At 34.3% G+C, this 14,509-nt stretch overlaps 2 protein-coding genes across 2 annotated transcripts; both read right to left on the reverse strand.

The window, feature by feature from the left end:
* Positions 1-11,844: 11,844 nt before the first annotated feature.
* On the reverse strand, positions 11,845-12,863 carry LOC133194575 (uncharacterized). The gene is made up of 2 exons (XM_061330511.1): positions 12,683-12,863; positions 11,845-12,426 (listed from the first exon to the last, which is right to left on the reverse strand). The coding sequence occupies exons 1-2, from the start codon at positions 12,786-12,788 to the stop codon at positions 11,882-11,884; spliced, it is 651 nt and encodes a 216-aa protein (XP_061186495.1). The 5' UTR covers positions 12,789-12,863; the 3' UTR covers positions 11,845-11,881.
* Positions 12,864-12,962: 99 nt separating this feature from the next.
* Positions 12,963-13,535, reverse strand: LOC133195041 (uncharacterized). The gene has a single exon (XM_061330926.1). It carries the CDS (start codon positions 13,533-13,535, stop codon positions 12,963-12,965), a length of 573 nt encoding a protein of 190 aa, XP_061186910.1.
* Positions 13,536-14,509: the final 974 nt, after the last annotated feature.

The raw sequence follows: 14,509 nt of genomic DNA on the forward strand, positions 1-14,509 counted from the left end.
GATAAAATAACTGTTGAACCCCCATTTCAGTCCTTCAAATAAATAATCTAAAAACTTTTAAAGAAAGGACAAGGTATGGTAATGCCCGAATCTGGCCCCTTGTTTGATGTAAAAATCAGAACACAGTTAAAATTGTGATAGTTTGTAGGTAAGAATTAAAAATAATGCTTGTTTTAAAACCAGCACTAATTTTGATTCAAAGCTTACACGGAGGCCACAAGAGGGTGTAGAAGTAGGTTATTTTCCAGAATTTCCTCAATTCTGGTTGCATTTCGTCAAATTTGCAGGGGTTGAAATATATGGTAGCCCGATGCCCGGGGCTAGTCAATTTAAGACTCGGGCTAGCTAATTCAGATGTAATGATAGTCCATCGGACTAGCAGAATGGGGAAAAAATCTCAACAGTTTACTTTCACTTTTCTATGTCGAGTGGTTTCATTAGACTGAGAACTACATTGTAGTTTAATTTGTTTCTGTCACCACAGCCTTTAAAACTTTTACATGTACTTGTTATGTTTTCATTTCGCATGAAAAAGTTGTTGGGCTAGTTAGTTCGAGGTTTGGGCTAGTAATTTTTTACTGGTCAATAGCCCCTGGGCTAGTGGGTTTTCCAGGAAAATTTAAACCCCTGATTTGAGATACTTTTCACTTTGGGAAATATAGAGCACAAGGTTGCCTATCTGAGATTTTTATACGTAAGATGCATGTGATACTATTGTATGAAATATATAAATTTGGTAGATAGGCAAGCTTGTGCTCTATGTTTTCTGAACCAAAATGTGCTGTAAAACCAATGAAAATTTGCATAAAATGAGAAAATTCCGAAACTGACATTTTTCCTGACCTTCCTGTGGCCTCTGTGTATCCCATAACTTAGAAACAATACTCAATTTATGGCAGGGGTGACAACAGGTTTTTAACTGAAAAACTGTTGCAACATTCTAAAAGACACCCCAAACCAGGGGCCAAAAAGGGATCTTAGCCTATCTTATCCTTTCTTATATGTTATATTGTAAACAGTCATTGCTCTGTAAAGAAAAAATCCCCACATGACCCAATCACTATTTTTAGCCACAGCTGTTATTAACAAGTCGAGGGCAAAACTACTTTTGTTCAGTACAATGTTTCAATATGATGTAAATAGTTATGTTTAGTATAGTTTTAAACTAATTTATTAATATTAATGATAATTATTTTATGAAAGTTTGTTGAATCTTTAAGGCTTATATTGCTCAAATGTCCTGATGAACCCAACTTGATTGGCGGGATCCCATCAAACAGTCTGTCAAAATTCAAGGTCACTGACAGAAATGATATAAACTTCTTGTCCAGGATATCAGTTTGCAATGGAGAATCATTGAAGCTCATTCTTGGTACAAAGATTATTGAAGACCTGAGAGTGTGTCATGACCTTGGCCCATGGCAATTCTGGCAAGTTCAAGGTCACTGGCTTAAAAGGTATAAAACACTTGTGTAGGCTGTAACTTTGTAATGTAGAATCATTGGAAGCTCTTACTTGCTACAAAGATTGTTTATGACCTGGAAGTTTGTCTTGACCTTGACCAAGGTCATTCTGGCAAGTTCAAGGTCACTGGCAGATAAGAGATAACATTCTTGTCCAGTCAATAACTTTGTAACTGAGCTTTGATTTGCTACAAAAATTTTTTTCTGACCTGAGGGTCATTGTGACAAGTTCAAGGTCTCTGGCAGAAAAAATGTAAGTCTATTATTTTGTATTAATGGAGAAAAATTGGATGTCCATATTTCACTCTTAGATTAATCATGTCCAAAGATCTGTCCTTTTTTTACCAAAGTCAATTTGGTAAGTTCAAGGTCACATTTACACATTCTAAATAAAAGAATTGCAGCAGGGTTATAACCTTATTATTTTGTTAGCTCGCTCACAGCACCTTTAGCTGACATAAGTGATGTAATAATTTTTCTCACTTTGTTTCAGGTCTACTGCATGTTGACAGCTGATACTTGTTCTTTATTTACTCCAAGAGGCCTACTACACATTGTACCTCAGTTATGACTGTACTCGTGCTGGCTTCTATGATGTTAATTTCCTTTACCTGCACTGCGTTAAACTTGGTCAATTCTGTTACTGTCGAACACCAACAGATGAAAATAAGATTAAGCTGATCCTGCCAACATTGTGACATAAGCGGTCCAATGTCCAATATCTCACTCTGCAGTCAAACATCATTTTTTTTTTTTTATGTACGCTCAGTAAAACATTGGAAATGTAAGACTTTTTTAGTATTGATTTATATAGTTACATATTTTTAAAGTAATAACAATTCTTTTAATTATGCCCCCGGATCGAAAGATCCAGGGGGTATATTGTTTTTGTCCTGTTTGTCTGTTTGTCTGTCTGTCTATTGTCAACTTTAACCTTATCCATAACTTTTGATTGGTTGGAGCTTTGACTTTCATATTTCACAAGTGTATTTCTTGTGACAAGACCTTTCTTTGGGTACCATCATATTTGACCTTTTGACCTTGACCTTGGAGTTTGACCCACTTTTGCAAAATTTTATGAGACTTTAACCTTGGCCATAACTTCTGAACAGTTGGTGCTTGGGGTTTCAAACTTCACATGTGTATTCTTTGTGACAAGGCCTTTCTTTGGATACCAACAACTTTCACCTTGGCCTTGACCTTGGAGTTTGACCTACTTTTGAAAAACTTTAACCTTGGCCATAACTTTTGAACGGTTAGAGCTAGGGCTTTCATACTTTACATATGTAATCCTTGTGACAATACCTTCCTTTGGATGCCAACCACTTTGACCTTTTGACCTTGACCTAGGAGTTTGACCTACTTTCGAAAAACTTTAACCTTGGCCATAACTTTTGAATGGTTAATGCTAGGGCTTTCATACTTTACATATGTAATCCTTGTGACATCACCTTCCTTTGAATACCAACCACTTTGACCCTTTGACCTTGACATAGGAGTTTGACCTACTTTTGAAAATCTTTAACCTTGGCCATAATTTTTTAATGGTTGGTGCTAGGGCTTTCATACTTCACATATGTAATCCTTGTGACAAGTCCTTCCTTTGGATACCAACCACTTTGACCCTTTGACCTTGAGATAGGAGTTTGACCTACTTTCGAAAAACTTTAACCTTGGCCATATATTTTGAATGGTTGCAGCTAGGGCTTTCATACTTCACATATGTAATCCTTGTGACAAGACCTTCCTTTGGATACCAACAACTTTGACCTTGACCTTAATGTTTTACTGACTTTTAAAAAACTTTAACCTTCGCCATAACTTTTGAACAGTTGCAGCTAGGGCTTTCAAATTTAACATTTTTTATCTTTTGGACTGGATTTTGACTTACATTTGAGAAACTTTAACCTTCGCCATAAGCTGCCATACGGGGGCATCAGTGTTTCACAAACACATCTTGTTATTGATGTATGTTTAAGTATGCAAAAATGAACATTGATGATATTAAAGGTGAGGTATTTATTTGTGATTTCTCTTCTGAATAAAATTTTATATCAATAATTTATGCTCTTGTTTATACAAACTGCAAATGAGGCTTTCTATACATTAGGAACTGGACCCATAATTACTTCCTTAAGGAGGAATGCCACACCAAAATTTAATTCCATGGTCTTAAGACATCCATGTTAAGGAAGCTCTAAACACTAATGAAAAATGCTTTTTGGGCTTTGAGAAAAATATATCATATAAAGGTGCACATATTCAGTGTATCAAGTTCATTTTCAACATAGGGTACCTACCTTATTTCTGCAGAAAAAATGTTCAAAGACAATGAACTATTTGTGAACAGAAATCACTGTTTTTTACTTGCATCAGGAAAATTAATGGAAATAATGTATTCAATTACTTAATCTTGGTCTAACATAACATTAAGAATACTTTAATTCATAAGAAATTGTCATTAACTGTAGATTCCCATTTATACTATTTTTCTTCTAAGGGCAAATCACCCAATAAAACTACCCTACAAATAGAACTCTTTAGTGTGCAGTGTTTAGAGCTTCCTTGAGTCATGGTTTCAGCATTGAAAGGCCTAGCTCTTAATTATTTTATAAGAATTTTCTCCAATTTTTCATAGAAAATGAAAAAAAAAATGTTTTATTTGCAAATAAGATGCTTTATAGTTAAAAATTTGATGTTAATGAATGCATAATATAAATATCTCATAAAATATGTGAAGAAAAGCCAGATGGACATTTTAAATTTTTTACTAAATTTTTTTTTTCGAAAAAGTACATTATTTGTGAATATTTTCAAAACATATGGATAATGTATTCAAAAAACAAGTCACAGCTACAAAGGATACTTAGACAATCATATTTGAAAAAGAAATTGAAACGAAATTGCGAAATTTTAGAGAAATTATTTTTTACAAATTTTACCCGATCCCGATCGAAATTAAACTGATCCCAACCAGAATTTTATAATAATTGATAATAGATAATATTTTCAGAAGAAATACAAGTTTGTTAAGGTGTAATACGCGTTAAAAAGTAGTTGAACTTGATAAATAAATAAATTTCTTAGTGGTAAATACTTAAAGAAGGCAATAATTTCATCTTGTTTATTTTGTTTTAATTTTGATCGGGATTGTACGGAAGCCCGTTGAGGCCAATTCAGAGAAAGAAATATTTTTTATTGCGTTTAAACGCAATAATTATTGCGTTTAATCGCAAAACATTGCGTTTAATCGCAATAATCATTGCGTTTAAACGCAAAAGATTGCGTTTAATCGCAATGTATATTGCGTTTAAACGCAAAACTCTTTGCGTTTAATCGCAAAAGATTGCGATTAAACGCAATCTTTTGCGTTTAAACGCAATACTTTTGCGATTAAACGCAATAATTTTTGCGTTTAATCGCAATGATATTTTTGCGTTTAAACGCAATAATTTTTGCGATTAAACGCAATACTTTTGCGTTTAATCGCAATAATTTTTGCGTTTAAACGCAATACTTTTGCGATTAAACGCAATACTTTTGCGTTTAATCGCAATAATTTTTGCGTTTAATCGCAATGATATTTTTGCGTTTAAACGCAATAATTTTTGCGATTAAACGCAATACTTTTGCGTTTAATCGCAATAATTTTTGCGTTTAAACGCAATACTTTTGCGTTTAATCGCAATAATTTTTGCGTTTAAACGCAATACTTTTCCGATTAAACGCAATAATTTTTGCGTTTAATCGCAATAATTTTTGCGTTTAAACGCAATACTTTTGCGTTTAAACGCAATACTTTTTGCGTTTAAACGCAATAATCTTTGCGTTCAAAGGCAATAATCTTTGTGTTTAAAGGCAGTCATTTGTATCAAACCTTGCAGAGTACAATGGACCCACGAATACTTATATCTTTTATTTCTTTCTCTTTTTACTTATTAGGAAATTGTGTGTTGTCTATATAGAGTCAGATTTCTCCGAGCAAACACTCTCTGAAAGGTAAATCACTAATAAGAATTTATAGAGGAGAAAAAAATGTCGGGTTGTAAAAACAAAGGGATCCTAAGAACGAGACATGTCTTAAGCTTATTCTCTACACTTTTAATGAAGTTTCGGTCAGTTGTTCTGCTAAAAAAAACTGTCCCATACGTTGCAGTCACAAGTTTAAATCATGTATAAAGGGATTTTTGGAAAGGACTGAGGAAATGTTGGAATTACGTACAACATGATGAAGTATTTAGACTTCAATGTACATTCATAACCCTTCCTATGGTTGCATACAGTAAACATAAGAACATATATGATGGATTTATATGAGGTCAAAATCAAAATCAAATGAAAACAGATTGATCGATGTGTACTACATGTATCAAATTGATAAGTGCTATTAATACCACTGAAACTTTCTCTATAAGTTGTGATACACGTAAGCAACTGATCAGAGACTTCATTAAGAGTTTTGGGTTCTAATACATTTAAGACATTCAGGTTGTTAGGATGCCATTGTTTTATTACAATTTTCAAAAACTGGAAAATTTTGCAAAAAGACACAGAACAAATCGGATCTTCTTAAAGTTGAAGTGTCGGGTCCTAGTAGATGTAATTATAAGCTTTGACTAATTCATGTTTGATTTTGAAACTACAGTATCATTGTGTTTAAATGCCAAACAAATCCTTATAAGGAAGGATTATTGCGTTTAAACGCAAAGATTATTGCGTTTAATCGCAAAAGTATTGCGTTTAATCGCAAAAGTATTGCGTTTAATCGCAAAAAGTATTGCGTTTAAACGCAAAAATTATTGCGTTTAAACGCAAAAAACATTGCGTTTAAACGCAAAAATATTATTGCGTTTAAACGCAAAAAGTATTGCGTTTAAACGCAAAAAGTATTGCGTTTAAACGCAAAAGATTGCGTTTAATCGCAATCTTTTGCGTTTAAACGCAAAGTGTTTTGCGTTTAAACGCAATATACATTGCGATTAATCGCAATCTTTTGCGTTTAAACGCAATAATTATTGCGATTAAACGCAATGTTTTGCGTTTAAACGCAATAATTATTGCGTTTAAACGCAATAAAAAATATTTCTTTTTCTGAACTGGCCTCAACGGGCTTCCGTAGGATTGGTCTAAATATTGAAAAAAATAGTTTCCCTAAAATTTTGCAATTTCATTTCAATTTCTTTTTAAAATATGTTTTACTAACATGTTCTCCATAGTTCTGACTAGTTTTATGAAGATTTTATCCATAGGCTTAAAAAATATTCACAAGTAATGTGTTTTATTATCATAAATAAATTTTTTACCTAAAAAATTTAAATGTCTATCCAGGTTTTCTTTAGATATTTTATTACACATTCATATTATGTATTCATTAACAGCAAATGCTTAAATTTGTTGTTTATATCAAAAATATTTGTAAGAAAAAGCTTTCCAACAACTACATGTGTAAAAGTTTTTGGTTAGCAAAGATGCATTTCATGCGAGAGGCGCACCAGTCATTGTCGGATTATTTTTTTTTTAATATTCACTGGTATTAAGCCGATATCTGTACCAGTAGGTACGCAACTCCCAAGATGACGTCGAGCTTGACAGGTTCATGAGTTTACATCGCTTGATTTTGTTATTTTTGTCATATTTCATTAAATGAATCAAAGTGAATTGTAGATATATTGAGTCTTACATGTAACAATTAGCTAGCGACAAGCAGAGTTGAATAAAACCGACAAATAAATTATATATCTCGTATGAAGGTGATAAGCGTACCTTGATGTTTTGGACATAAAAACCATGTGTAAATGATATCGGTACCTGCTAGTTTTATTTTTTCTAATTCTTTGCATTTTAACAATTTGCGCATTAATGTATCTGTCAAATATTTCACAGGAACGTAGCATCGTTTTTGAAAAAAGGGGGGTTGGGGCAGCAAGAGAAAAAAATTCAACATACTCGAAAATCCTATTTCGTGGGAGGTGTAAGGGGGGAGGATAGGTGTTCCATCTTTCAGTATCAAATTTTATTAATACATTACCCTGAATTGACTATACTGCAACAAAAAAGGGGAGCTGCCCTTTCAATGAATGAAATATATGTAGATAACTAACGGTATTCAAGCTCAAATGTCCATTAAACAATACAAATCGGGAACAGAGCAAACACGGACCTCTAAAATGTCAGAGGTGGGATCAGATGCCATGGAGGAGCGAGCATCCCCTGCCGACCGGTCATACCCGCCGTGTGCTCCTTGTCATGATCGTGAAATACGGAAAAATCCGTCGACAATGAATCTTTTCAATCGTGAAAAGTAAAGTTTGTAGTTTCAAGTCTGTAACAATGTTTTTTAAGGTGGAGAGGGGTTGAGGCACAGGAAAACATTCAGGATTTTTTTTAAATGTTAAAAAAGCAAATGTTTACAAGCAATAAAGGGAAATAGGCTGTTGACTATTTTACAAAACTTAAATTCTTAAAACTGAGAAAGGAGGGGGAGGGTGGTGGTGTAATACTCTCATTTTCTTTTCTTCACGAAATATATTCTGTACAATACGGTGCAAGCGGTTCAACGCTACCACAGAAAAGTGTGGAAAGTGTGTGTTTGGGGGGGGGGGGTCTCAGATTAAATAATACCATGCATACAGGTGTATCTGCAAAAGACAGATGAATCCAAATCCAAATCTTATGTAGAGAAAGAATACATATACTTTTACATGTACCGGTAAATACAATGTATAAAAATGTTTGTTTGTTTGTTTGTTTGCTTAGTTGTTCAATCATATTGAGACGCCAACACTTGCTGGTGGGGGGCTGCAAATTTAGACCTGTACTCGACACTTGCGGCTTTTGAGCAGAGAGAGATCTTTTTCGTGCCAGCATCTACTGCGACAAGGGACTTCGGTTTATACGGTTTTATCCTAAGGACCGGTCTCCACCTTATACAGTACGGAAATAATCCATACATTGTAAAAACAGTTTAGAAATGAGGCAAAAATAATAATTATATACATTTTTGTATGCTACGAAGCGATGCAAAAACAGATATATTCGAGGAGCCGTAACATATTTGGAGATTCGACCGTACATTATTTCGCCAACCACAATATCGAAGTGTATGCTTAAATCTTTGATAAAGTCCCAATATTTAATTACATTGTGACCCATATTCTTTTTCTTGAAATGTTGGGTTTTCTTTGGTGATTATTCATATTTGGAGCGCTTGAATCATTTCCTTTGAATTAATGTATTGTATAAAGGTATATGTTGCAAATTTCTCTCTGCTTTATAGGTTTAAAGACTATATGTATATATCTTCAAATCATTTTAATTCACCAACAGATTGAAGGGATATATAAGTATATCTATAGATGTAAACTCTCGAAGCTGTGGAGCTTTTCGACATCTGAGGATACATGTATGCGTACCTACTGGCATGGATATCGGCTTAATACCACTGATTTCGGTCACTGGAGGAGAGATTTTTTATACATGTATTTTCAAGAACAGATTCTTTATTTCCAAAATCTGCCAGCGTCCCCCTCTTAATTACCCCCCCCCCCCCCCAATAGAATGAAAATTGTCGTGCCCTAAAAGATATTGATGATTTCTTTTAAAGAATAGATTGGATAGAAGTTTCTAATCTGAATTAAATTCAAACTATTCGGATATTGAAATTTTTATTTGTCTTCTGCATCAAGCGTATGAGAAAAGCAAATTTGGATTGAAAATTAACTTCAAGCTAGAATTTCAATCAATTTTTCTCAGACGTCCGACACGAATTCGCTTTCTATCACCAAATCATATGCGGCTCTCCCCAATTGCAACCAACTCAGAACCAGCAGCATACTTTGTACATATCTTAGGACTATCTTAAGATATGTCTTTGGATGTAAAACAAAAGCATCTTAGGAATATCTTTAGTTAAGATCTCGTAATTGGGGAGGGGGGGGGGGGCGTGGTCATGGGATCCGGTCCCCTTGGGATTTTTAGAGTTGTTGAAATGATATTAATAGTAAACCCAATCCCTCTAGAAAACACGGACCCCTGTTACAATGGCATAGAAAGTCACATACATTTATACATCTTCTATATGTCTATAATGGCAAAGCGATTTAACACCCCCTCCCCCTCCAAAACGAAATAGCTATATAAGGTATGGATAAGTTTATGGTTTTTTATCCTTGCTTGACAATAATGTCTGAGTCTTCTTTTTTTTTGAGTGCGCGGCTCTGTACCCTCCTCCCCCCTCCGGAAAATGCCTGTATCCGCGCTTGATATGTATTAGTAATAATAAAATGTTTCAGAAATTTTATAGATAATCGCTATTCCTCGATTTTCATTTCAAATTTTTTATCAGGTTTGTCCATTCTTATCCCGTTTTCATGTATTGAGCTGTAATAGATATAATAGAGAAATAAAATAAAAAAAAAAAAACAGAAAAGAAAATCTATATGCAATTTTTTAAAACATATTTATATTAATGGATAAGTCAATTTGAAAAAAAAATTGAAGCATTCCCTTTTTGAATAACAATAAAGATTAACATTATAACATTGTGATATATTTATAATTCACATATAAGGAACAACTGAGATTAGTAATAAGATTTATTTTCATAATGCCACTTCTTGTGGTTGTTCGTCCCCAGATGTAACAGACCCTCTCTCTCTCTCTCTCTCTCTCTCTCTCTCTCTCTCTCTCTCTCTCTCTCTCTGTAGAAAGGTTGGAGGTAGTGCCCGTCTGCATCCGCGCCGTAGCCACGCTTATGAACGTTTTAACCTGCTACATGTTTCATTCATCAATTCATAAATGTATTTTCATTTATCACTTTCTCTTTTCTATTTGTACGGTTAAAGTTATAGTTACACTATAGAAATTAATTGGTTAGCTGTAAATACACTCACAGTTTTTCATTCACAAGGGGCGGAGCCCCGAGTGAATAAAAACTGTGAGTGTATTTACAGCTAACCAATTAATATCTATTGTGTAAGTTACTTGTACCAGAGGACCAATGAGAGAAAAGTGAGTTGATAAATAGCACCGCCTACTACGAGGTGTCAAGACACGGTCCGGAGTCTGTATAAATAGCTGTCTCCATCTGCAAGGATCATACTTTACTGCGGCACTGCTACTACAAGTTGTTGATAAAAAAAATCGGAATTGGTACGTGTGAAGATATTGTACCTTTGAAATGTTGAAGACGCAGAAAACATGATTTTTGTCAGGTACAGGTATAGGGGTAGCGATTGTAGGCTTTTATGTTCAAGCCGTCAACTCTGAAAGAAAAGTTATCTTTCTAGATCTTTTTTTTTTTTTTGAAAAAAGGGGGGATGGATATGGGAAACATCGGCATTGAACTTTTTCTTTATGGCAATCGGCGTACAGAAAAAATGAAATGATTTGTGACATTTTAATGAAAGTTTGAAATGGTATTGGAAGTAAAAAAATGCGGGGACTTCTGATGTGAAATTGCTATATGTATTTGGAGACGGGAAAGAAAATGACGAGAATTCGAGATAGGACGTATCATTTACTGATTAAGGATACGCGGAGAAAACATACAGAACCATTTATGAAGCGGACACCGACAAGCTAAATAATGTTAGTATTTTTGAAATTTAAAATGTTGACTTAATTCATTCATCAGCCATTGCCTTGGTCTTGAAATTGACATCATTCATTCATTCATTAGTCAAGGTCTTGACACAGTATGGCTTGATGCCAAAAGGTGGGCGTGACTTAAAAAAAACTGTGATTCTTCTGGCAAATACACCACAGCAACATGAAAGCAAAATCTAAATTTACCGCCAGTCCTATGGTACAATGCATACATATACAGTGACACGACGCAGTGTCTACTAAATTGATTTAATTCATAAAAGAAATTAATATTTTTACAAAAACTATTGGATTAAATTATATTGTACCATAGGACTGGCGGTAAATTCAGATTTTACTTTGATGTTGCTGTGGTGTATTTGCCAGAAGAATCACAGTTTTTTTAGTCACGCCCACTTTTGGCATCAAGCCATAGTGTCAAGACCTTGACTGATGAATGGATGATCAGTGTAAATTTTAGACCTTGTCTGCTGAATGAATGATGTCAATTTCAGTCATAGTTTGACAGCACATTCAAAGCTGCTGAAAGAATGATGTCATTTTACACAAACAACTTTGCACAATTGCACTAAATATACAATTTATTCCAAATACAAATTAAAACATTTATAAATTCTCATTTTTGTAATTTTTTTCTTAGATTGTCTTATATTGTGTACTTCACATAATTATGCTATAAAAACATTTCAACTTTGATTTTAACATAACATAATTTCACATTTCTTTTTAATTTCTGTGTACCTCACAAATTTTACCAAAAAAAAAAAAACCCACACACACGATTGATTACTCGGGAATTCGGCATTGTACTGTCAAAATTTGAACTCAAACACACAATTGTTATACGCAGTAACACCAGTGCAGCCAGATTTAGAACACATCCTCTCAGTGGATTCGGACACCTCCATTTCAACTTTCTCGCGTTTCACAGGTGGTTCCAATACATTTGAAATTTCTTCCAACATTTCTCCTGAAGGCCTCTTGTATTTTCTTACGCTTTGTACACTACGATGCCCAGTACGGCCCATTATTTCCTGCTCTTGAATTCCAGCTTGATAAAGTTGCGTTGCACAGGTTCTTTTCCCTGAATGGTTACTGAATGCGCCTTTGAGCCCCCCTTCCTCACAAATACTTTTCATAAGCTTTGATAACTTATTGACACCAAGACACTGCTTACTAAATGTTTTTAAGTTATTCTTGTTTTCCAGAGGACGCCTATAAAATGGTTCAGAACCATTCTCATCAGTAGAAATCATTCGAACAAGTTGAATGTATTCCTCGTAAATAAGGAAAAGCTTGGGGTCAGAAAACACATGCTTAATAGTTTTTGGAGAAATGTGCCTCTGATTCAGCCCACCTAAAATTAAAATACCAATTAAATTTCTTACATTTTTTTCGTTCCTATGAAACTTTTCATTTCTTAGGCACAAATGTGTTTAGACACCCCCCACCCCCCTTTTGTAAGATAAAACAAACAGACAGTTGAGAAAAATCTTCAGATATTTAGCAACAATAATTGAAAAGTAGGCCTAAGATACGCTTAAATATTGTCGCAATTTATTTACTCTAAAGAATGAAAATATAAATATATAAAACTAGAAAGTGTAACTTACCCTTGTAGGTTTTGTTAGCTCTCCCATAGAATGTAAGACTCATTGGCTCTTTGTCCAGTTGAAATTGATTCAGCTCTAAGTTTCTATGTTCGTCTGTCCCCCTCATCCCAAACAGTTTGCAATTGTAGAAGAAAACTGTATATAAAAGTGATTTTGCTGTTCCTGATCCAAACACTCCCTTTGACCAGATAGAGTTCCTCCTCATTGTCACGAGATATGGGGTCCGCTTGATGTGTTACTGTTCCAACACCCTGCTTTGTTAACTCAGCCATTCTTGCACTCAAACTTCGTCGAAACGGAAAAAAACAGGATTTTTTTCATCTAGAAAATTCATAAAAGTTCCGCTTTCTTTCTGTACTCTCATCAGTCCGGCACAAAGTTGATAAAGCGTGTTAGGAGGGTACGGTGCTCCATCCTTGCGTCTGGCTTCAAGTACAAATCTGCTCAACCATACATTTACATCGTTTTCTGTAAAATTTTCGATCTCAGGTATAGGGACGTTTGTCTGGCTTGTTCTGTACTCTCGCCACTCATCAAATGTTTTCTTACTCCAATTGGAGTTTTTTCTTGTATGTTTACTCTCAGTATCCTTAATTAGACGATTTATATCCTCTTCCTCTTTTAGATCTCCGAAGCGCGACCCAGCTGAGTTCACATCAGAATTCTCCGTTTTCATTTTCACATCAGAACTTGTAATATCAATATTTTCCATTGACAATATATCAAAATTTCCGAAATCAATGTCAAGGAAATCACTTAAGGACAAGTTTTCAAAATTTGATTCGGCTTCAAGGAATTCTGCAGCCTGACTCAAAGTTATGTCATCTATCTCATGAACATTCCAGAGATCCATTTTTTGTTAAACTACTGTAAATTTTAATTGTTTTAAGCTTTTATACAGGAGTAGGCAGTACAAAACAATATCTTGATTTTTCATTGGTCCATACAATGAGTGTTGAATGTTAATATTTGATCATTAATATGTAGCATGCAGTAGGCGGTACAAAACGTTAGCTCAACTTTTTGATTGGTCCTCTGGTACAAGTAACTTACACAATAGATATTAATTGGTCATTGGTAAATACACTCACAGTTTTTAATTCACTCGGGGCTCCGCCCCTCGTGAATTAAAAACTGTGAGTGTATTTACCAATGACCAATTAATATCTATAGTGTAACTATAACTAAGCTCTGTAAATTCAATATATTCTAGTTGTTTTCCTGGCACCAGCGCTTCTGATATCATTTAGATATGTATTAGGATAAGCACATCGTCGTCTTGACTTAATGTTGACTAAATCAAATTACATGAAAGTTTATACCTTTATGAAATCCGGGAAATGGAGGGGGCTAAGTATCTCATTTTTGACTTCTTCACGTACCTAAATTAATTCTTTTCTTCCTGTTCAGCTATATCTACTTTTGGTTTCAGAATTACATTGTAATTAGTTATCAGTTTCTTGATCAATAGTCAGGATTTAGAGCTGATGAGAGAATCCGTAAACCTACCCCTGGGATTTTCAGTCTTAAACTTTATAGAGTCAAATAACCTTCCCCCCAACCCCCTAAGGAGAGGAAACGCAGAGCTTTCGGAATTCATAAAATGTACATGCATTTACAAGAAGGAAAGGGGTCTGTCAGTGTAACCCCTTTCTAGTTAATTTTGTATCATTCATTTGATTTATGCCCAATTCTTTTTAGATGCATGTATAATATCCTCTAGTCCCTTACAAAGTCTTGTATGATGTTTCCTTTTTTATTACATGTGCACTGCATGCACCGCTTGATATTGGAAAAAAAATCTAGTTCAGAACATTAATAAAAGTG

This window comes from Saccostrea echinata, unplaced genomic scaffold (genome assembly GCF_033153115.1).
Source record: "Saccostrea echinata isolate AGI-Se365-2 ecotype Australia unplaced genomic scaffold, CSIRO_AGI_Sech_v1 ptg000029l, whole genome shotgun sequence".
Classification (NCBI taxonomy): Eukaryota; Metazoa; Mollusca; class Bivalvia; order Ostreida; family Ostreidae; genus Saccostrea; species Saccostrea echinata.